At 46.2% G+C, this 24366-nt stretch overlaps 1 protein-coding gene across 3 annotated transcripts in view; it reads left to right on the top strand.

Annotated features, from left to right (window-relative positions):
* The window catches only part of LOC119215843 (cell adhesion molecule DSCAML1-like), a 47485-nt gene that overhangs the window by 20100 nt on the left and 3019 nt on the right, over positions 1-24366 (top strand). The window contains exons 4-32 of one of the 3 annotated variants that reach the window (XM_037468310.2): positions 6434-6580; positions 6672-6950; positions 7955-8230; positions 8499-8795; positions 9333-9605; positions 10414-10698; positions 10824-10943; positions 11038-11214; positions 11771-11970; positions 12157-12253; positions 12440-12568; positions 12654-12821; positions 12926-12996; positions 13545-13785; positions 14761-14946; positions 15758-15913; positions 17551-17690; positions 19557-19710; positions 20295-20412; positions 20523-20686; positions 20781-20879; positions 21143-21331; positions 21655-21942; positions 22028-22183; positions 22300-22330; positions 22477-22595; positions 22718-22870; positions 23081-23281; positions 23778-24089. In XM_037468310.2, the coding sequence (XP_037324207.2) occupies positions 6434-6580; positions 6672-6950; positions 7955-8230; positions 8499-8795; positions 9333-9605; positions 10414-10698; positions 10824-10943; positions 11038-11214; positions 11771-11970; positions 12157-12253; positions 12440-12568; positions 12654-12821; positions 12926-12996; positions 13545-13785; positions 14761-14946; positions 15758-15913; positions 17551-17690; positions 19557-19710; positions 20295-20412; positions 20523-20686; positions 20781-20879; positions 21143-21331; positions 21655-21942; positions 22028-22183; positions 22300-22330; positions 22477-22595; positions 22718-22870; positions 23081-23281; positions 23778-24089 (5226 nt within the window). Of the gene's footprint in view, positions 1-6433; positions 6581-6671; positions 6951-7954; positions 8231-8498; positions 8796-9332; positions 9606-10413; positions 10699-10823; positions 10944-11037; positions 11215-11770; positions 11971-12156; positions 12254-12439; positions 12569-12653; positions 12822-12925; positions 12997-13544; positions 13786-14760; positions 14947-15757; positions 15914-17550; positions 17691-19556; positions 19711-20294; positions 20413-20522; positions 20687-20780; positions 20880-21142; positions 21332-21654; positions 21943-22027; positions 22184-22299; positions 22331-22476; positions 22596-22717; positions 22871-23080; positions 23282-23777; positions 24090-24366 lie in introns of those variants that run through there. The other 2 variants (XM_037468311.2, XM_037468312.2) reach the window with 2 other exon arrangements.

The following is a 24366-nucleotide window of genomic DNA, read 5'->3' on the forward strand; positions in this document are numbered from 1 at the left end:
CCTTCATGCTGGGCAGTGACACTCCTCTGCCACCAGCACTCTAATAGGGAGGGACCATGCCGCTCACTCAGTCCCACTAATGCAGCGCACTGCCCCAGGCCAAAGGCTAAGCAGGAGTACATCGCACACACAGGCACATACATGATGGCAGGCGCACACCAACTATGTCTCTTATATACTGCCAAATCAGAAAAAGTTGGAGGGGCCGGTGGTTTGCCTCGACTAGGGGACATTTTATAATATGGATCGGTGCTAAAGCCTCAACGCTCCTGTGACTAACAGTTCAATAAGAGTCAACAGGGTTTCCAGTTTAAGGGTAGGTATTTGGACCATGGTAGCACACGTCTGTATGTGCGATGCATCGGGATGTATGTGTGTGTGTGTGTGTGTGTGTTTGTGTGTGTGTGTGTGTGCTTCCCCTCTCCCGGGACTCTCATTATCACTGCTGTCCCAGATGTCACCAAGCACATGAAACACACGTCATGAATAATGGAGTCCTATTTCTACATCTCTCCCCATTTCTCTCCTATCCGCCCACCCTCTTCCCCTACATCCTTCGTTTCCTCTGATGCCTCTACTGATGCTTAATCTCCCCGGCGCTCTGTCTATCTGAGATGGTCCATTTGCCTTCATGCAGCCTCGTCGGCCTGTCTGGTTACGATGGGTTTATGGGGGGGAACGCGGCGTCTCCGCAGCATTACGTTGAGTTATATCCACGCCAACAACGTCTTTTGCATACTATCAGTTTTATGTCTGCCCTCGACTGGCCATTCAGCCCCTCGATATGCCCCCCCACCCCCCCCCCCCCCCCCGCCTATGCCTCCGCATTATCCCCTCCCCCAGTGTTTACTGTTTAAAGTCACACAGGGCAAATTGGGACAGAGCAGTCAAGTGAAGCAGAAGAGATGTGGTCCCATCCCAGTGGAAACTGGACTCTGCTGGGTCTGTCTGCTCTTTCTCATCTCCCCCCCCCCTTTTTTTTTTCCTTCTCTCCTCAACCCTCCACCTTTGTCCGTGCCTCACCTCTGTCCCCTCAACTTTCTAACAGGCTTTCCACTTGCACGTAGCGCAACACCGTGGCAAGGGACAGGGCAGGGGGGGGGGAGCATGATTGAAAGATGAGGTAAGCAGTCAGAATTGGTTAGGAAAGAGGACAGCGGTTAGGATTAGACACTGAACCGTGGCTTTTTAATGAAAACATGACAGAGCTGCGGCCCTTTCCACAGTCCCGCATCTCGTCCCGCTTCCATGAAAGTGATGCGGCGACAGAGAAGAAGCAGGAGGGGAAAAAGAGAATTGAACGCTGGGATTCAGATATCGCTCATGCGGTGTTAGTCTGAACTGGCAGCCTGACTCTTGCTCCGTCTGAACAGTTCGCCCGTGTTAACAAAGTCTCTTTTGTGCAGGAGATGCAGCGGGGTGGGCTCCCGTCGCACAATTAGTTGTTACACATCAGTTGTGCCAATAAAACCCGCTTTGAATGTGAATTGAAAGGAGTTAAGAGGGCGCCATTCATAGATGTTAAGTAAGTGTGCAGCAGAATAAAAGCCAGGAAAGTGTATATATTTAATTGGCTGACACCTGCTTCTACTTGGGCTTTTAATGTACACAGCGGAGAGAGAGAGAGAGAGAGAGAGAGAGAGAGGGGGGAGAGCAAAGGGATGCTGGAGTGGGCTCTCGCTTTGAATACAGATGCAACAGCCCTTTTTTGCATAAGGGTTTGAAAGGAAGGGAGAACACAGACATGGACTGTTATCTCCTCCACACTTTACCCTCCATCTTTCCCTTTGCTTTTCTCCTCCACTGTCTTTCCTTCCTTTCTCCAATCATTGCTCCCTAAATCAAGTAATCCAGGGAGGATTTTCTGCTTTGACACATTCCTCCGCCGCAAAACTGGACCACTGCCACTCACCGACTCCGCAGTGCTAATTTTACACCGCGGTTTATTATTTTTCATCCCAGCCGGAAACTATTTTTTTTCGGTCCTATTTTAAGCCCGGTAGGTGTTCCTGTGTGTGTTTGTGCCTGGCACGTCTGCATCTGTAAGCACCAAGCACCATCCAGAACCGCAGAGAATATCTCCGGAATATGCTGCGTTTTTTTTGTTCTTTCTTCTTCTTCCTGTGACAGTCACAAGTCTTTGATCCGTTCCTCCTCTCCTCTCTCTTCCCACCGTCTTTCAAATTCTTCCCTGCAACTTGCCGCTGAGAGCAAGGGTACGAGGCGAAGAGACACAATGAGGTTTTTCAAACGTCAAAGTCATATCGCGGGCCACTTTTTCCATCATTATGTTGGGCTAACTTTAACGTCCTTCTTGCCGGAGGTGTTCATTTGTGTTTTTGTGTGTTTCTGTATTTAACAGTTTGGGGGATATTTGGAGCTCAAAGCAGACAATTTCTTTAGGTATTACACAGGAGGAATATTTACTGTACATAGAAAACATCTGTATTTTTATGTTTTGTTAAAGTTAAATCTCCAAATCATATTTCAGATCATATATACAGAGTCGGGGATGGAACTACGATCTTCTCAACGAAGTGTGACCTTTCCGCTAGCCCTGAGACACACTGGCTCTTTCATCAATACATTTCAACGTCTTCATATTTATAATAATTCACATTTCATTTAATTTGGGATTCATGTGTGAAATTGTGTATCGTGTAGCCCACATTTCAGAAACACTTTCCCTGTGAAGCGTGATCGTAAAGGTTCGTAAAGGTAAACGTTTCTCTGAGCCAACTTCCTTCTGATCCACATCTCTATAATGATAATAATAAACACGTTGTGCTGCAGGCTTCTATCTGAGGAGTTATATAGTTGCTGCTGTTGTGGAGGAGTGAAGCCTCTGACCCTCCACTACTTTGGCACATTTTCTCCTTGTGCTAGCTCATAGTCACCATAATGAGCAGTGAAAATACGCTAACCTTCATTTAAGGGGGAGAGCCCTTCAAGGCTAGAAACCTTTGACCGTCAACCCGTGTTGAGTAAGATGGAGACTCCAGGGATCAGATTGTAGTGCTCTGCCAGAAGGAGGACCGGGATGTGAGTTCGATAGCTCATTAGCCTTTTCCAAACTGATTAGATATGGGGTCCATACCGGGAACTCCCACAGGTTTTACGCACAGCTGTGAGTGCTGCACGATCATTTGTTTTAGGTTTTATTCAATACTTTGGGTACAAGAAAGGCTGCAATCCGGACAGGTGTTCCTGCTAAGAAAGGGAAAAAAGGTTGTCTCTAGAAGAGTCTACATAGTGTGGAAATGTGTCTAAAGCAGGTAGGTCACTATCACTTCCAAGAGCTAAATTATTTTATTCTTTGTTTAGGGCATAGAAGTCCAATTTAGTTTCCAAACTACACATGGAACTGCCAATGAACAGCCCCCAAATTATTTTTAACTACTTTTTGAGTAGGTGAGGCCTAAGGATTAGAATGCCCAATAAGTTGCTGTTATTGTACACTTTTTAAAGGCACAACGTTGGACCTAACTGCCTTTCTCAATCTAAATTGATAGGAAAAGGGGAAACTACAATACATTTGTAATATATTCAATTGTTTTGGGAAAAAGAATCTGATTGGATACAAAACGTACCTGCATCTGAAATGCTATATTTAGCAACTACTTGCTGATACTATTCTTTCCCCGTCAGCTTCAGTGACTTTCTACCATTTCAACATCATGATTTTTAAAGTCACACTACACAGAGGGTTTCACTGTTTCGTCCTTAATCATTTCAAACTGGTGGTGCTTTAATAATTGCTGAAAGTATACCAAAATCTTAACAGGATGGCAGAGAGAAGACCCTAGCAACAGGGAGAGGAGGAAGAAAGCGTGAGAGTGGGAGGGAGGGGGAAAGATGCAGAACATTAATAAATAATGGCCCCACTGAGGAGGTGGAAATATGGGCCTCGTTATCTCTGCGCCGACGCCTTCATTTGCATGTGAGAAAATGAGGCTGCTACTAACTCTCACACACACAGACACACACACACACACACATTGCACTCACACACAAGTCTTGGACCCACATAAGCTATAGTACGTAGCATATTCATAGACTCTCTCATGCTTATATTTTTCCCAATCTCTCTCACACATTTATACTTCCATAATTTCCCTTTTCTTTCCTTCTCTTTGGCATTTGTTCCAGCAGCAGGTTCAGTCCGTCGTGTGACCGCAAGTCCACAGGCATTTTGTTTTAATTTATTTATTTTTTCTTAATTCACCTTAACCCATTTAAAAAAAGCGTTTTATTTTTAATTTAATATAAAACATTTTAAATAATAATAAAAAAATATGTGGGTGAAGGGGAAATAATCTAGCTTGGAAATTAGAAAACATTTTTTTTTTATTCAGTTTTTAACTGGATATTGAGATTTGTGTGTATATATTGAAAAGATTATTTTTCTTATTCTATACTTTTAACAATTATTTTCCAGAGCCAGCATGCCGAAGTTAATATTACAAAGGTTCCTCCGGACCCCATCTTCATCAGGATTTCACAACCAATTAAGCATAATTTATCACATAAATGCGTCACATTGAGACTCTCGACGAGCTCATACAAAATCCAACAATGTTGACATCCTCTAGGGCAATACGACTTCTTTGAAAAAGCTTTTTTATCACTGAAAGAACTGTTTAAAGAGTCCCTTATACTTGAAAAACACATGGTCCCTGTAGGTTTTTAGAGGAACCTGTATTTATTACATCAATGGTCATTTTTGGTAATTATTAATTCTTGGTATTTTGCAAGAAAAAGCATGACACATGGTGAAAAATAGCTTACAGTTAAGTCCATGGAGTTTTTTGTTGTAACGAGACGTCCCAACTAGGACCTCTAAATGCTTAGTGTATGTGGATGGGTCGAAGTGGAGGACAAACTTCACATTTGCTCTTTATGCTCACCAAATAAAATGGTCATACTCCAAGAGATGGACGGCAATACGGTCTCACATGAATGAGGCTTAACTTGAGGAATAAATAAATGTATCACGAACAACTGTGGCCATTTTCTACTCAAAGGGCCTTCATGCATGCATGTCTGCATGTTTTGCTGCGGCTGCGCCTGTCCATGTCTATATGTGTGTGTCTTTGTGTGTATAATGCACATTGGCTCAGTTTCTCGTTATCTAGTCGTCAGCATGAATAAAAGCTGAGGGAGCACAGTGATTTAGTGATTAATATTTTACTCTGTCTGCCACTCTGCTTAGAGACTGAGAAAGGGAGAGAGATGAAGAGAGGAAAAGGGATACGAGAGACGATGAGATCAGGGAGTTGTTACTGGTGAGAGGCCGATACTATATGAGCCACTTGAATAATAACGAGAATAAGGTGTTGTGCTGTTTAATCAGTGTTGTTTCAGAGGGATGAATTCTGTCCGCTCCCGAAAACACAACGTCTGGTTTTGACAGATCCAGCTGACTCTCTTTCTCTCTCCCTCTCTCTCTCTCTCTCTCTCTCCCCCCTTGCCTATGTCAGAGTGTTGTGACAGGCCGGTCGTCGGTGTTGTGGGAGTAGCAGTCTTAAAGTGCTCATTATCCTGTAAGGCTTCATTCTGGGGGGCAAACAAAGGCTGCTGTGAAATTGCAGCCTGTGCCTCCCCCTTGGGTCATGCGGTATATTCCATGCAAACACATGCACAGAACATAACTGCTACCTTCAGTACTTCTGCTCAACCCCTCAGCAGACCCCAACAAACACAGAGCTTGTAGATGAAATATTGATGCCGATAAACACACAGGTGCACCTGAACGCAGCCAATCCAGCCGCCGGCCTGGAGCTTAGATGCTACAAGACGACATGATGTTGGCAAACCTTAAGGAACCTTATTGTATCACGGCAACCATTTCGAAAATATGTCCGGCTTACGGCAATCTGTACTATCGCAGTTGCAATATGCGATATGTCGAAGTAGTATGGATAGTGTGTGTGCTCTCTGGTGTCCATCCATGGGCACAGCATGGCCATGTCTGACCACCACTCTTTGAGAAGCACCACATGCTATGAAAGAAAGCAAGCCGCTCTCACCACATAGTTGCGCACTCGATCGTTGGCTTTCCACTCTGGTCACTTCACTTCAGAGGGAAGAACATCTAGACAGTTTGGAGATGACGGTGCAGTTTTACATGATGTATAGAGGGGCGTTAAATCTGTCTCTTCTCTGTCTATGGGTGGTGTGAGTGACCGCTGCGTGTCCTCCAGGCCTTGAAAGAGAGCCAGGTTTTTTGGGAAGCTACACGATCAGGCAGGTAGTGCCAACTGCTCAGGCAGCTGTTTGTTCTTTGCACAATATGGTTTTGCAATGAGTACAATGCATTTGCGCCTGAGAGATCGTCTTCCTGCCGGCTTTTTAACTGTGTGTTCATGTCTGTCAGCAGCTCTCTTTGGGGAAATGAATTAATGTAAATCTTTACTGGGTGTGTCTTTCTCAGGTAACAGGTTCTCGCTGACCTCCTTCGGGGCTCTCTACATCTCTGATGTTCAGAAGGAGGATGCCCTCTCCACATACCGGTGCATCACCAAACACAAGTACAGTGGCGAGACGCGCCAAAGCAATGGAGCCCGGCTCTCCGTAATGGGTGAGCAGCTCGGTGTGGTCAGTTTACTTATGCTACTCTGATATTTATCTTTGTCCTGACCAAAAGAAATGCACCCATCTGTGCCCTCCAGACCCCAACGAGTCCTCTCCAACCATCCTGGACAGTTTCCAAGCAGGGGAGGTGCACGCAGGCCAGAGTGTCGAGCTCCCCTGCATAGCTGGAGGGTACCCCAGCCCCACGGTGCGTTGGCTGAAAGATGGCCGCCCGCTGCCCTCGGATGCCCGCTGGACACGGCGTTTGTCAGGGCTGACCATCAGTGACCTGAGGCAGGAGGACAGCGGCAGCTACGCATGCGAGGTCACCAACAGTTTTGGCTCAAAGGAGGTGTCTGGACAGCTTCATGTTATAGGTACAACTACATTTACACACTGACACACACACACACACACACACACACACACACACACACACACTTAACAACCTGACAGACTCCTGCGCTGTCTTCTCAGTGAATCAGCCTGGCAGGAGGACACATTCAGAAACCTCTGGTTTTGGTTTGAGGCACACATATAAGTCACACCTATGGTGTGTCTGTGACAAACACATGTGTGAGCTGTATGATGCCCCGTCAAATCAGGTCTCAAAAAGAGAGACAGAGCGGTAAATTCACTGAGACTGGATCCGTAACACAGCTGCCGGCACCATTCACCATCAGGGAGGAGGACGAGGAAGACGCAGGTTGCTCCGATGGGTCACAGAAGGGACGATCAGACATCCAGACAGTGCTGGAATGACATTATCTACAATGCATTAGGATAATTAGAGAGGCGGAGATAAATGTACATGGTGTAAACGATACAAAGACACAAAGAGTGGGAGAAGGCGCGACCGAGGCAGATAGACCAAGGGGAGGGAGGCTTCGCCAGTGGGCACATCATGGCAGCACACTCTGTGACTCTGACAGGGTGGGGGGGGGGTCGGGGGGGAGGCACAGCGATGCCCCCCAGCACACACCACCAGCTGCCTTATTGCTCACTGACATTTGCACACACACACACACACACAGACACGCACACACATGCACACAGCAGTGGACAGAGATGTGAAGAGATATCTCCAGCTGCTTTTTTAATGAGTGCGTCGAACTGATTGAGTCCCCACCGCTGATTGTTCCGTCTCTTTCTCGCTGTCTCTATGAATGTAAACGCCCTCTGTGTGTATGAAAAATTAATAAATAAATAGTAATCGACAATGCAACATATTAATGTTAAGATTTAAAATGTGTTTATGAATCAATTGACTAATCATAAAAATACTTTTCTTACATTTTTATTTAATTAATTAGAATTGGATGTAAAGCTTTTTCACTTGACTTATTTAGACCCCAATCAACAATTTGTGTCCTTCTCTCAGATCCACTACGAGTGACTTTGTCCCCTAAGAATCTGAAAACTGGCATCAGCAGCACACTGTTCTTCACGTGCACTGTGGAGGGCTCCCCAGAATACACCATCAACTGGTACCGCAACACAGAGCCCATCGTCCCGGACCAGCACATCTCCATCCAGGGACAACACAACGACACCTTGCAGATCACTGCAGCACAGAAGTTCCACTCCGGGGCCTACCAGTGCTTCGCCTCCCGGAAGGGCCACACCGCTCAGGACTTTTCCATTATTCTGCTCGAGGGTATGTGGACAAGAGATTTAAACAAATGCTCAACATTCTCTTATTGCAGGAGGCATTTCATCACAGCATCGTAACAGCAAGGTGACAGGAAACCAAATCCACTGCCTCCACTTGACTGTTGACTATTGTTTTTTTTCAAGATCTTTGCTGTTGCAAACTCCATCGATAGATGCATGAATAGAGATGGCCATGAACACACCTAGAGTGCTGCTTTTCTGTACCACTATTGTTACGTACTTATTCATCATCTCTCTCTGTCTCCTCTTAGATGGTACTCCTCGTATTGTGTCTTCCTTCAGCGAGCGTGTGGTGAACCCCGGGGAGCCTTTCTCCCTCATGTGCGGGGCCAAAGGAGCCCCGCCCCCCTCCATCACCTGGACGCTGGACGACGAGCCCGTGGTCCGAGACTCCACCTACAAGACCAGCCAGTACACCCTGTCGGACGGCCTGACCGTGTCGCACGTCAACGTGAGCAGCCCGCTCATTCGAGATGGGGGAGTGTATCGTTGCGTCGCACGCAACTCGGCCGGTAGCGCCGAGTACCAAGCGCGCATAAACGTAAGAGGTGCCTGTCTGCTTTTCAATATAAATGCACTCTACACCTGACTCCATACAAACACAGAGGGCTAGCGAGAGGCAGTGATCACTTTGAATGCTTTACTTTCTTCTCCTCCTCTCGCCTCTATTTGTATCCTGTTTTCTCTCTCTCTCTCCCTCTCTCTCTATCAATCAGTCTATCTACGCATTTATCTATGTATGCATCTATTGATCTATCTGTGTATCTATCGATCTATCTCTCTATCTATCTATCTGTCTGAACTTAAGTATATATATACACATATTTAAATTAGGTTAAAATACACAAATATTCTCAACCTGATTTTAGTAAAGGGAGCATAACTAACCTCCCTCTCCACCCTTCAACTTGCCCCAATCACTCTATCCCTCAACCTTTATCTCTTCACCTCCTTTCGTCTTCGTGGCCGCTCCCTTACTCTGCCATGACCTCCCTCACCTCATCTTCCCCTCTCTGCGACTTGTTTGTCTTTCTTTCTGTCTGTCTCCTCCCTCCATCCCCTCCCTCTCTTCCCTGTGTCTCTAGGTCCACCCCGAATCAGACCCATGCGGGACATCACCGCAGTGGCGGGCAGGAACACCTACATAACATGCCGCGTGATTGGCTACCCGTATTACTCCATTAAGTGGCTGAAGGACGGCATGCAGCTGCCTGATAATCATCGTCAAGTGGTCTTCGAGAACGGCACCCTGAGGCTGACGGACGTGCAGAAGGGCGCAGACGAGGGCACCTACTTGTGCAGTGTCCTGATCCAGCCCCAGGTGTCAATCAACCAGACTGTTCATGTCACTGTCAAAGGTAAGCCTGGAGAGAAATAAATACATAAAACCCCACTGGGCAATGTTTGAGTTCAGATACATCCAGAGTGACCCACTTTATCTAATTACTTAGGTAGTGTAGATCAGTAATGTACTGTAGCTCCAACCTATTTTTTAAATGTATATATTACTTGTCATGGTATGGCATGGTGTCCCCAAATAAATGAATCAAATAACCATTATTAGCTTGTTGACTTTCTTTTTTGTTTTGGAAACTAACAAAAAAAATAATAACACCCGGTATTTGCATCTTCCGAAATTTTAGCAAAATAGATTACTTGATATGAGAAAATCTAACCACTACCAATTGGAGACACACATGTTCAAAGTTGTGCAATGCTGCTTTACAGTAATACTTGCCAGATTTAGGATAGATGTATGTTTCAGTGTGCGTACATTTTGTTTGGTCTGTGAGAGGGGTAACGATGGTAGCAGGGCAGCTGCAGAGGTGTTTAAGGGCGTGTGCATGTGCCTGCGTGCGAGTGTGTCTCTGATTTAATTAGATGAATAATAATGAAGCCTAGATTAAATCCCCCAGATGTCTCAGCTGTAGTACCCCCACCCCAACCTCTATTACTATGGCAACGGAATGACTTCCTCCTGCCAATTGGACTCTAACCAGAGCAGCTATTATGGGCTGCAGAAGATGGGGTGTGCAAGAGGGGGGTGTTGACCTTCTCTCACTCTCAGCATTACTCCAGATGGTCACGATGCCGCTCATCTATCCCTAGCTTTATTCCGTCTCCATTGTTACCTTTACTCCACTGACGTTTCCTCTCTCCTTACAGTGCCGCCGCTCATCCAGCCCTTCGATATCCCCTCTACCTCAGTGGGGAAGCTCATGTACATCGCCTGTGTGGTGTCATCTGGGGACATGCCCATACGCATCACCTGGCACAAAGACGGCCAGCTCATCGTGCCAGGCTCCGCCTCCGGAGTCGCAATAGAGACCAAAGAGTTCATGAGCTCCCTGCAAATATCCAAGGTGACACTGAAGCACAACGGAAACTACACCTGCATCGCCAGCAACGCCGCCGCCACCGTCAGCTGGGAGCGACAGTTGATTGTCACTGGTGAGAGATTGAGCAGAGGAAGTCTGGCATGATGATGAACTGGGTCAAATGTGAGCTGGAGCCTAGATGTGTACAGGTTATTTTAAGAAAACCATGGTAATTAATCCCATCTTTTTGTTTCTCAGTGCCACCACGTTTTGTTGTGCAGCCCAACAATCAAGATTGCATCTATGGCAAAGCCGGAGTTCTCAACTGCTCTGTGGAGGGTTACCCGCCTCCAAAAGTCATGTGGAAACATGCCAAAGGTAGCATCGCCCCTCTATATAACATCAATAAAAATGAGATTGTGAAAACAAGGAGAAATCAAGCATTAACACGCATTTGCATTGTGTGGTGCAGGTGTGGGAAACCCTCAGCAGTACCACCCAGTCCCACTAACTGGCCGTATCCAGATCATGTCAAACGGCTCTCTGCTCATCCGACACGTGCTGGAGGACGACCGCGGGTACTACCTCTGTCAGGCCTCCAACGGAGTGGGCTCAGACATCAGTAAGAGCATGATCCTCACTGTCAAGAGTAAGTGTCAATCCTACTCTCTTTGGCTTGAACACTACACACCATAACCACATCTCCTGGATTGCACACCACTGTACACAGAGACAAGAGCCTTGGCTTTTTTACGGGACTCAGCTTTTCTAAGATGCACTTTCGCCCCAGGCTAGTGAAGCCTGCACTGAACCTAACAAAACCTTGTCTCCTTGTCTCCGTCCGGCACGGATTGATGCGTTCCGGCTGTCGGTCGGTGTGCTCCTGAATGTTTGGTGGGGAAAAGGACTGATGAATTAGTGATGAAAACAAAACCGCAGGAACCCCTTTCAATCAATAATCTATGTCTGAGGAAAGGAGGTGGAAAGGAATCAGGAGGGAAAGAAGAAGGCGGCCAGGGAGGAGGTAGAGGGGGGCCAGCGGGGCTTGAAGCGTGAAATGAAAATGGAAAACGAAGGGCAGAAATAGAGATGTCTATACATCTGTAATATATCCTCGGTTTCCAAAACCACATCCCTGTTCCCTCGTCTCATTACTCCATATAATACCATTCGTCACAGTGACATATGTCTGTGATTCTGCTCAGTTCCCGCAATGATCACCAGCCACCCCAACACAACCATGGCGAGGAAGGGCCAGACCAAGGAGCTGAACTGCACGGCGCGCGGTGAGCAGCCCATCATCATCCGATGGGAGAGAGGAGACACCGTCATTGATGCCGAGAGAAACCCCCGTTACTCCATAGCCATCAACAAGAAGGGGGACGAAGTCATCTCTACGCTTAAGGTCAGACGCCGATTAGCGCACCCACACCCGCAGCTCAGCACAATGCCCTCACACCAAAGAGGGGAACTCGCAGTTTATATAGCAGTTTCGAGTTTCAAGTATTAGCAGTTTTGATCCAAATAGGACTTGCATAGAGAATCTGGGTGGCGCTTTGCAGCCTTTGTCTCTTTGTGTCGTTGATCACAGCTGAACCCAGCCGAGCGAGGAGATTCTGTCTTTTTCTCCTGCCATGCCATCAACTCCTATGGAGAGGGTCGAGGGCTCATCCAACTCACCGTGCAAGGTATCTTCAGCACAAACTGTACACAACCTTCTTTTGATTGACTGAAACATAAGGCCTCATAATACTGTACATGTGGATATGTAGTCTGGCGGGAGAATGTCCTTGAGTCAAATCCATCAACAATTGAGTTAACTATTGCAGGGGAAAAGCTCTCACCTCCTCTCTCTTCCTCACACAAACATACAGAACCGCCAGATCCCCCTGAACTGGAAGTGAGGGAGGTGAAGGACAGGAGCATGAACCTTCGCTGGATCCAACGGTTCGATGGAAACAGCATCATCACGAGCTATGACATAGAGTACAAGAACAAGTCAGGTGGGCATCACAAATATAAATGTGTAGCCTGTGTCCGATTGTTTTTAAGATGCATGTCCTAAAAGATCTCAAATATGTTTGACAGATTCCTGGGATCACATGTACACAACCAGAAACATCTCACCCACCAACAACCAAGCCAACATCGTAGAGTTGCACCCGGCTTGTGTCTACAGCATCCGCATGTACTCCTACAACAAGATAGGACGAAGCCTTCCAAGCAAAGAGCTCACGATCAGTACGGAGGAAGCACGTAAGTGATTGTTATCTCCTCTAGCTGTAACATTTGTCCTTTTTCTTTTTCCCATAAAAAAAAGAAAGAAATATTAACTTTAACAACATTTATCTTCATTCTAGCGCCTGACGGGCCACCGATGGAAGTGATACTCACACCGATGACATCTCAGAGCATACGGGTTACCTGGAGGGTAAAATCACTACTAGGAGTATTTTACTCAGTGAACAGAAACAGTTTTAAATTTAAATATTAATAATGTGCTAAAAGAACAGAATATATACAGTATATGTATATCTAGAGAATAAGTTTAAGCATGTCTAAACTTTAAATGTATTAATAAAATGTAATACAATGCATTGTCCAAATATTTAAACGTTGGTAGTTACAGATGAGGGATAAGCACTTACACAGACGGTTTCAATAGTTAAAGTAGGACAAAGGAGGCCAAATAGAAAAAGTATCACCTTCAGTATTGACAACAAAAATACATCATCACAAAATGAAATTCTTGATTTGGCGCGGCCCCGGGACAGAGGAGTGATGACACACCTGAGGTCATCGACACACAGTGGAACTTTTCTATGGAGATCACTTTTATTGTTTGGGATGATGTGTTTGACAAACAGCTGTCAGGTGAAAAAAAAAAATCTCACCAGGCATTTTACTGTAAATCAACACAGTTTATGTTTGACAAGACATGCTCTGTAATATTAATAGCTATCATTCCATGTCTTTCAGGCGCCGAAGAAGGAGCTGCAGAACGGGGTGATCAGAGGCTACCAGATCGGTTACAGAGAGAACGGCCCGGGCAGCAACGGCCAGTACAGCATCGTGGAGATGAAAGCTACGGGGGACAGTGAAGTGTACACCTTGGACAACCTCAAGAAGTTTGCCCAGTACGGAGTTGTGGTCCAGGCCTTCAATAGAGCCGGAACGGGTCCATCCAGTACTGAGATCAACGCTACCACGTTGGAAGACGGTAAGAGAGCCGGCGAAGGAGGATGGATGAAAAACGAACGTAGACAGCGAGAGGAGTGTAGACACAACTGAGGGAGTTGACTGCTGCACTGTGGGAGGTGGACATGAGACAGATCGATGGGGAGACAAACGCTAAAGATCCCTTAAAGCAGATTACTTTCTTTCGTCGAAAAGAAGATTAAATATATATATATCTATATTTATGTACATATTTTAGAATTGCGTTAAATGTTTTGCGGCACATCCCCCATTCATGCTTCCACTTTAATTAGCACCCTCATTAGGCCGGTAGAGAGCCAGGGAGGAGCAAGGAACCCCATTACGCTCTAAATGCATGGCCACATGCCTCCCCTTTTCTTTACCTTCCTCTTTCTTCCATTCATTCCCTTCTCTTTACCCTCATCCTCTCTATTTTGCATAATTTTATTTCGTATAAAGTCTCACCGAAACATATCGATCTTCCATGCTTGTGTGGCAAGCAATCAGACACCCCGATGAGGGTAACAGTAATAGTGATGGTAATTGTCCAGATATTCTTAAGCTGTTTCAAACAGCAGCAATTACCTTAAAGACGAACATTATCTTCTTTCTGATTTCACCCTCCGTCTCTCAGCTCAACCCGCCGTCTTCATCTGCATTTGAACCCCTGAAGGTGTAGCTGTTTTACTATTTGTGCTGCTTGCACAAAGTATTCTTCCTCCCCTATCACCGACTCCCTTCAAACCTCCTCTCCTTCCCCTCGCTCTGCTCATAAAGCCAGCAATGAACTAGGAGCTAGATCAAGAGCTGATTTGTGTTTATTTGTCTTGATTTGTTTCAGCCTCGTTGTCGCTGGAGCTGGGTAGTCATTAATTATCAGTGCTTCAGCGGCCATGCCAGATCAGTCAGGTCTTCCTAGCAACAGCATTAACCGAGGACTTCTGCCCAGTAGAGACCGTTTAAACGCCCGTAGCACTAACGCACGTGTTCTCCCCAGTTCCCAGCGAGCCGCCGCAGAATGTGCGGGCCATCTCCGTGACGTCGGACGAGGCGGTGATCACATGGGCTGAGCCTCCACGGCTGACGCTGCACGGTGTGCTGAAAGGCTACCGCGTTGTGTTCTGGTCCCTCTTCCCTGACGGAGGTGGGTGCTGTGGGGGCCGTGCCCAGTGGCCAGTGCAGAGTAAATATCACCTATCTCATTCTAAAGTTCACCAGCACCTCCTCCCACCCTCCTACCTCCCTGTCCGTGTTTCTGATGAAGCACTTCCCCTTCCTGTTTGTCTTTGAATTTGTCCGCGTTTGCCCTTGTTTTTTTGTGTCTTTGATTCTTAACACCATCAATATTGATGGTGTGAGATAACGTACTCGAGTGTGTTTGTGCTCCCGTGTCTATTCAACCCTGAGTCCCCAATTTTCTTTTTCATATACAATTAATTTGCATTCTGAGTAGGTTTTGTGGGAAATTAAGTCGATATAATAATAAAAAAGGTTCAATTCATGGTTGTATTTAGGCCACTAATGCACTATGTTACATTTAAAGAAAGACTACGCAGCAACGCAGGGCATAAAATGCAGTAAAAGGTACACATGAGCAGCCTGTCCAGGCAAACAAATCACAGAGAAGCTCAAATAACACCCGCAGAGTGACTTTATTCCCTGTTCAGACATTACTCCACTAAATCTATACGATGCAAATAGTGGTTTGCTGGTATATTAATGCTCTAGATCTTCTAAAGAGAATATTTAACCTTAACAAAGTGTTAAGTGGGACACAACTCACAAATCCCTTCTTTAAAGTGAGGTGCTTCCTACAACCAACCATCCACCTCGACTTTATCCCTTCAACTGCTGCCTCATTGTCCAGGCACTCATCATATTTCCACCAAAACATATTTAGCAAAGCAAGTTTGTAGTATATAGCTGCTTCTTTTTGTCAAAATCAGAGATGATTGTCTATACTCTCAACACTGTTCGGGTCCTGTTGTCCTCAGAATGGGGAGAGATGCAGAATATCACCACCACACGTGAACAGGTTGAGCTGCGAGGGCTCGAGAAGTTCACCAACTACAGCGTTCAGGTGCTCGCCTTCACACAGGCTGGAGACGGGGTCCGCAGCAACGTTCTGTACATCCAAACCCGCGAGGACCGTGAGTATACGCATGCAGACAGGCAGGCAAAAAAGAAAAGATGTATGTTAGATACATTTAAAGGGGGCCGGGTTAATGGCAGGGGGACATATAAAATGAAATACGCTCTATCTCAAACCCACGTCGAAAGCTCATTTATGCCAGGAAGCTCCATTAGCAGTACTAATGAGAATTAAGAGGCTTTGGGTCCACGGCTCAGGGCTGAGGGAGACACTAGTGGGGGGGGGGGGGGCGCTCCCTTGAAGCATATAGCATCCGGAAGTCAGCCATCAGCCCGCGTCCCTTTCACCAGCTCTCTTGCCATAGGCATAGGGATTAACTCCACTTGGATTAGAGAGAATTAATTTTCTGCTTACACCATTGGAGGCGGGATTACAGCCAGATCCTTGTCTCTCCATAGTGGAGGGAGAGGAGGAGGGGCCTGGGGGTTGAAGATGGAAAGATAGGAAGGTGATCACACGGGCCGCTCTTACCCGACAAAGCCAATGGACCGTGAGACGTAGTAGTAATGTCATTTCTTGGCCGATTTCAATGAGGCCGCCCGGACTGAATTATCTTTGTATTCAGGGTAATGTCAAAGCCCTTCGCCGTGACACATCCTCCTCTGATTGGCACTGTAGTGCATAATATCTCCATGTAGGTGGGGATTTGGGCTTAGCCCCATTGTGCCTCGTTTTCTTGTCATCACTCGGCTGTGCAGCAGACTGCCTGTATGTCTGTGTGGAGTCCCGGGCAGATTTTGGGCACCAGATGGGATTTACCCTCCTACCCTCTCCCTCCTCCTACTGCCACGCCTACTTTGACATGGAGGTCCAGTTATAATAATGATGGCTGCCTCCTCTGCTCCTCCCCAACACCACCACCACCATCAATCCCCCAGGAACTGTACATATCATTCTCCCCGTTCTTTCATCACCGCCTCCCTCTTTTAAAACCTCCCTGGCAACATCCATCCTAGTTTTTATCCCTGCTCATGTAATGTGCAAAATGAAGGAGTCCCGGCAGCATGGGCTGGTTGAATGACTGGATCAGGGGGGCCCCACGTAAAAGGAAAAAGGGAACAGGGGGTAAGCTTTAGAGGGCCGGGTCTTACAATGAGGTAGCTGCTTTCTGTAGACCCCAGATGAGGCCCACTGTCAAGCGCTAGCCATATTTATGGTGGCGAATGAATAGGGTTGACACCGTGAACCCCATACTGTAAGGCCAACGTGACAAATGCCTTTTTCAACATCCTTCGTCGTGATGTGTTTTGGTGAAGTGTGCATCCATTTTAAACCCTTCTATCGCCTTTAGATGCTGATGAGCGCATTATGTGGTGTCCGGCGTCAGGCTTAAGTGGCAAGCAGAGGATCAGACACTATTGTCTAATCTGTTCGTGGGTCTGAGAGTTAAGAGAAAGCTGGGTGTCACCGAGTCAGGGCTGCTGACCAATGTCGGAATGAACATATGCCACCGCCGTCCACCCCAAAGGGAGTCCCTCCAAGTCCTCCCAGAGCGGCTTAGTGCGGGATGAGGCTAGCAATCTGCAAGCAAGCCTGCTCACTTTACCAGGCACCTAACACCAAGCATGTGCATGCACAAACACAAACAAACAAGCCCGCTTCTGCTTTGCTAATGCTTGCGTGTGTTTTCTATAGTTCCTGGTCCACCTGCCGGCATCAAGGCAGTTCCCTCCTCTCCGAGTAGTGTGGTTGTGTCCTGGTTGCCTCCCCACAAACCGAACGGTGTCATCCGAAAGTACACCATCTACTGCTCCAGTCCGGGGTCGGGGCAGCCGGTAAGTCCTTCCTCTGCGCCTCTGTGTGTGTGACTCATACGGGGGGCCTGTAGAAAGTTTTCAAGGGAATTCAGGGGCAAGGAATTTGTGAATTTGATAGAGATCTACGAATGGAACTAATTCATTTTGATCTACTATTATTAATTCAACCTGTAGGCGCGTGTCTGTGTGTGTGTGTGTGTGTGCGTGCGCGCGCGTGTGTGTTTGTGTGTGTGACAGAGTCTCCTTGCGAGTGTCTCTCTTTCATTGTGTTTGCACCATCGCTTTATTTCCTGCCCTCCCAGATGAACAGATGAGGTTGTCTTGGCAACCTGATGAGACGTAGATATGCAAATGAGGCAGAGAACAAGCTCACACATGCACAATGCCGCATCAGAAACACTCGCATACACACAGACATCCCGTTTTAACATTTTCTATTTTTACACGTGTGTGCGGCATTTCAGTGTTGGTTAGATCATGTGCACACAAACACCAGCACACAGTGAAATCTGATATCAGGGTAGAATCTCACTTTCTTATTATTCACAAATACTCCTCCCTCTCTCTGTGCATGAGTGCCATGCAAATGAGCATTGGCAGGGAGGTGAGAGGGAGGAAGGGAGGGGGGGAAGGAGGTTGAGAGAGAGAAAGAGAAACACCATTAGAGGTGGGGAGAGACTGAGGGGGGAATTGAGAGAAAAAGAGTGGGATGAAGGGAGAGGGAGAGAGTGAGAGACGGGCTAGGAAGAAGGGAGGAGCAGAGGAGGGTATCAGTCACATCGAGATGAGAGTGCTTTTGTCCGTCTTTTCATTATCTCCCTGTATCACTCCCTGGATCACCACAACACCGCCGCTCTGCTGAAGGAATGTTCGAACACCCCCCCCCACACACACACACACACACACACACACACACACACACACACACATGCACACTTCCTCCCTCCTCCCTCTGTCCCTCCATCCTCTCTGCTCTTCGCTGAGCCACACAGAGGGGGATAGAATGAAAAAGGGGAAAGCAAATGGTGAAGGAACAGGAGATGAACTCTAAGAGATGAACAGATTAAAGCGATAGAACGGAGACTTAAGAGAGAACAGGGTTTTTGTGTGTGCGGTGGCATGTGTGTGTTTTTGTGCCTGCAGATGTATGATAATGTGTGAATATTTTCTCATGTGTTTTTTGGAAAAACCGGGACATGTAGCTTAATTTACCACACAGGCCAGAAATAAAATTTCTCTTGAATTTGAGATGAGATAATTGAATTTGTGTAAAAAATGGAGTGATGTGCTATTCAAAAGAAATATAATAATTGAACAAATGTATGCATGTTTTATGTTTTTGTATTAATTTTACATATTTTTGTTCAAACCAATACTTTTCGAGTAACGTTAACGTTAAATGCACTTACCAGGTTTATTTATACTGTGTAGCTCAGCACTTGACATGTCCTTCAAAAGGAGGTTTGTTTCGCAAAACATTAAACTTGTACAATATTTGAGGTCAACCAAAATCTATCCTTAAATGAGCACCATATTTTATTCAGAAAAAGGAGAGCATCCAGGAAGAAAAAGTATATAGAAATAGAAAAGGAATCGTCATGAAAGTACAATAATGCAATCTCTTTATCTCTGTGTTTGTATTGAATGTTCTGTCGAATCTGTAAATCAAAAGGCCCCAAACACTATAATTGTCAGCCGGATAATTGTATCTTCAAGAAGGCAAACTGTGCTGATTGTTTGATCTTTTTTAAATGACGCCTCCGAAAAAACGCTTTTAAAGTAAGAGTTGCTGACAATTCTAAAGTATGAGAGCGGCCACGGACCTTGTCGTGTCACTGTCTAATCATACTTTGCTAACACGACATTGCATGCCCTCTCTCGCAGGCGCCCAGTGAGTACGAGGCCAACCCAGAGATGCTCTTCTACCGTATCACACACCTCACCCGCGGTAAACAATACCACATCTGGTCTGCAGCTGTGACAACTGCCGGCCGTGGCAACATCAGCTCAAAGGTCACAGTGGAGCCTGCTGGGAAAGGTGGGTCCTCCGGGCGAGGTTGTAGTGGAGGAGAGTGGTAAAGTGATTTCTGTAAAGATTATGAGAAAAGAGCGCTCTAAATATGGCTATGAAATAGCGAGATCATCTCCTGCACACGGATCACTTTCATCCCTCTCCCTCCGTCTCCCACTGACCTGTTCTCTCTGTTATGGATTGACAGCCATAGTATTGATTAAGTAGTGTCTATGTTGCAAGAAACGCTGTTGTTAATTATGTGGTGATGAACGGGGCCTACCCAGTAAAATGACCCTTGGGGAGAGAAGTAGCAGGCGAGAATCAATAGAGAGGAGGATCTATGGAGAAAAGATGAACTGAAACTAAGAGGTTAGGGGAGGGGCTACACTAAAACCCTACGCTACAGCTTTTTATGCCCTCAGAAGTGAGTAAAGGCCTCTCCCCCACAGGATGAATGGGCCACTCATTCATCAGAGACAGTTAGACATCTGAAAGTACAAAGAAAGACATTTTGTGAGAGAGATGTTGAAGCAGGTTTTGTTTTATCTTGGTGTCGCCATCATCCTCTGTGTGTCCAAGATTCATTACTTTATGCTTTGCATGTGCAGTCCCAGCTAAGATCCTGTCCTTTGGGGGAACGGTGACCACGCCCTGGAAGAAGGAAGTGCGTCTGCCCTGCAGTTCAGTGGGGGAACCCGCCCCCACAATAAAATGGACCAAAGACAGGTCAGTGCTCATCTTTCACCATTTAAACTGTGTAGACTGCTGCACGTGAGAGAGAAATGATTTACTTCGGCAATGAGATTAAGATCTGTAACCTGTCTTTACTTTGCCAGTGAGGACTCCGCCATTCCGGTGACAGCTGACAGTCAACGCCAGATCTTATCCAACGGCACACTGGTGCTACGTTCTGTCAAAGCGGAGGATTCTGGGTACTACACCTGCACTGCCACCAACACTCTGGGCTTCGACACCATCATAGTCAACCTGGTGGTGCAAGGTATGAAGAAACAGAAGAATAATCTGAGTGGACGGCTTTCCTTTGGGATGGTTCGGCTCTGTTGTTGAGTCCCTGTCTCTGTCTGTACATCCAGTTCCCCCCGATCAGCCTCGCCTGACCGTCTCCACTACCTCCACCTCCTCAATCACCTTGGCCTGGATCCCTGGGGACAACGGGGGAAGCTCCATCAGGGGTAAGTCTTTTTTTTTCAACAGAGAAACACCTGCCCACCTTTCAGCTGTCTCGTGGCCACATTTCTTTTCAATGGGCTTCACCCTCTTGCCATCAGATCTCCTAAATCTGCAAATAATGAGGTAAACAAGGTTTCTGTGCAATTAGTAGGCTGACTGATTGTAGCTTATTGTTGCCCCCTGGTGTCCAACAGATGTAATATCAGCAGCAATGATTCTCCACAGTCGTTCATTTCTTGGATTTGCGTCCCGTGTGATTCTGCAGGATTTGTGCTGCAGTATTCTGTGGATAACACGGAGGAATGGAGAGATGTGTTCATCAGCTCAAGCGAACGTTCCTTCAGGCTGGACAATCTGCGCTGTGGAACCTGGTACAAGGTCAAGTTGGCTGCCAAGAACAGCGTGGGCTCAGGGCGCATCAGCGAGATCATTGAGGCTAAGACGCATGGAAGAGGTGAGGGGCGGAAGCAAAACATTTTGTCTACATAAAAGAAGTAGGAGACAAGTGCACAAATAACTCTAGACTCAGAGAATAGTTGTCTTTGCGGAAGGGCGTTGCTGTGACAAAAGGCTGGTCTCGTAATTCTTGTATTTAACTAAAATGTACAAATGAAATCCAAATATAAAACAAGAGCTTTAAGGACAGTGTTCTCCTTAGGTTGTAATTGCCATCAACAACACAAATAAGTAAAGCCACATTATACTATATTTCCTTGCTGGCATTGCAGACGCCTTTCTAACCTCCTGTTGTTCTGTGTCTGCCACTCTTCTCCACAGAACCAGTGTTCAATAAGGACCAGCCACTGCTCACCCACATCAACTCCACTCATGCCGGACTCAACCTGCAGGGCTGGACCAGCGGCGGCTGCCCCATCACTGACATGATGCTGGACTTTAGGCCCAAAGGCACCTGGGCCTGGCAGAGCCTCAAGGCCAACTCCACCACTCAGCTCTTCCTCAGTGAGCTGCGTGAGGCCACCTGGTACGAACTCAAGATGAAGGCATGCAACAGTGCCGGGTGCGGCAACCAGAGCTCCCAGTTTGCCACAACTGACTATGATGGCAGTAAGTGTACCCTACATCTCGTAGCCAGTTTGAGTGACACATGCACTGCATTTTCCTTTTACTAAATATTTTTCACTCCCCACAGGTACAATCCCTCCCATTAAATCTGCTCGTGGAGAAGGGGATGATGTGAAGAAGCTGTTCTCCATCGGCTCTCCCGTCATCCTTGTGACTCTGGGTGTTGCTTTGCTCTTCATTATCCGCAAGAAACGCAAAGAGAAGAGGCTTAAACGTCTCAGAGGTGAGAGAGGAAGAGAGCGCAAGTTCATTGAGGGATCTGTGTTGTCTCTTTAATGTAACGTAGAGTGAATGTGTTCACAGCCAAATATAATCTAATTAAGATATTGTTTTTTATAGATGCTAAGAGCCTCGCAGAGATGCTTATCAGGTAAGAAACAACTTTTACGGCATATTTTTATGCTCACTGTATGGAGGGTGTAATCTTTTTTACATGTTAATCTTTGGAAAACTAAATGTGTTCTTTCCATGTGTGTGTGTGTGTGTGTGTGTGTGTGTGTGTGTGTGTGTGTGCAGCAAGAACAATCGCAGTATAGACACTCCAGTGAAGGGCCCTCCTCAAGGACCCCGGCTCCACATTGACATCCCACGTGTTCAGCTGCTCATCGAGGACAAGGAAGGCATCAAACAGATAGGCATGTGGCTGCACTTAACAACAGCATAATCTAATGTAACCACGCTGTATCACGCATGTTCTAGTGCCTTCTCTTATACGTTTAACATTTCATTGTATCCCCTCATCTTTTACTTGCTACAGGGGAGGACAAGGCAGCGGTACCAGTGACAGACACTGAGTTCAGCCAATCAGTGAATCCCCAGAACTTCTGTACAGGCGTGTCCCTGCATCACCAAGCCCTTATCCAGAACTCAGGGCCTTTGATTGACATGTCAGACATCCGCCCAGGAACAAGTGAGTTTTACCTTTTTTTTTGTAATCAAGATTATACACTATTACGGTCGGTGACAGAAGATGAACTAAAGCAGCTAAATCCAGGTGGAAGCTTCAATCTCTTATTGAATAGCACTTAAAAAGACAGCATGTGGTGGTCCTGACAATCAATATATGGATACAGAGTATTTGTACTACCAAGCTGTTCTTTGATCAATACCGACCTCTCAGACCCCGTATCCAGGAAGAGTATAAAGTCAGCCCACAGCTCCAGGAACAGATATTCCAGCCAGTGGACACTAAGCAGACCAAGTCAGAGCCAGTCAACTGCCTCAGCGCGAACTCTGACCTCCGACTGGCGGACGATGGGATCCCACGGCATCACCGCCACTGAGAGTGACAGCTACAGCGCTAGCCTGTCACAAGACACAGGTGGGTTAATCCCAGATAGTAGCTCTGACCCCGTGACACTTCCCCATGTATGCACTGATATTTGCTTTTTTGCTATTACCATTTGTTATATCAAGTAGCGGATCTTTAATGAAAATGATCAAATCCTTTAAGACTTTAAGATGAAAGTCTAATGAAATCCAGCGGCAGATAAGCAGTATATAAATCGTAACATGCGTCCTCAATTGACCAAATCAAAAAATGTATTCCTTTTTGACTAAAATTGCCTTGTACTACCCGTAACACTATTGTAAAGTGACCAAGTAATCTAAAACAGAAAGAGAATGAGACATGTAGTTAGCGATTACGCATTGAACAAACATAGTATGGCCCCTCCCCAAAATGCAGACACCATAAGGCTTTCTATAAAACAGACTGAAATCTGAAGGTTATCCTTTTCAAAATAGAAACTAAACTTGAAAATGTCAAACCCAAACAGTTATATTAAATGTACATGATTTTATGTGTGTTTTTCCAGATAAGGGTCGGAACAGCATGGTTTCGACAGAGAGCGCCTCCTCCACCTATGAGGAGCTGGCGAGGGCCTACGAACACGCCAAGCTGGAGGAGCATCTGCAGCATGCTAAGTTCACCATTACAGAATGTTTCATCTCCGATAGCTCATCTGACCAGATGACCACAGGTACCAATGACCCGGCAGACAGCATGACCTCGCTCAGCACGCCGTCTGAACCAGGCATCTGCCGCTTCACTGCCTCACCGCCCAAACCGCAGGACTATGACCGCGGTAAAAATGTGGCTGTGCCCATTCCCCACCGTGCTAACAAAGGTAAGTTCAGAAAGATGCTCTGATACCTCCTTTTCCTCCTAACGCAGAACAACACATTGCATTGACAGTGACTTAAAATAGAGGGAAGAGGTCTTCCCCTGACGAAAAAAAACAAAAAAAGAGAATACAATTGACAATACAAAGAACATACCGACAATATACATATATATATATATATATATATATATATAGACATAATAGGGATGGGGTGGGTTCTCTGGGAATTGGTGTGGGAATACTGACACAATAAAGAAAACTGTTCATTACCCAACAATAT

This window comes from Pungitius pungitius, chromosome 16 (genome assembly GCF_949316345.1).
Source record: "Pungitius pungitius chromosome 16, fPunPun2.1, whole genome shotgun sequence".
NCBI lineage: Eukaryota > Metazoa > Chordata > Actinopteri > Perciformes > Gasterosteidae > Pungitius > Pungitius pungitius.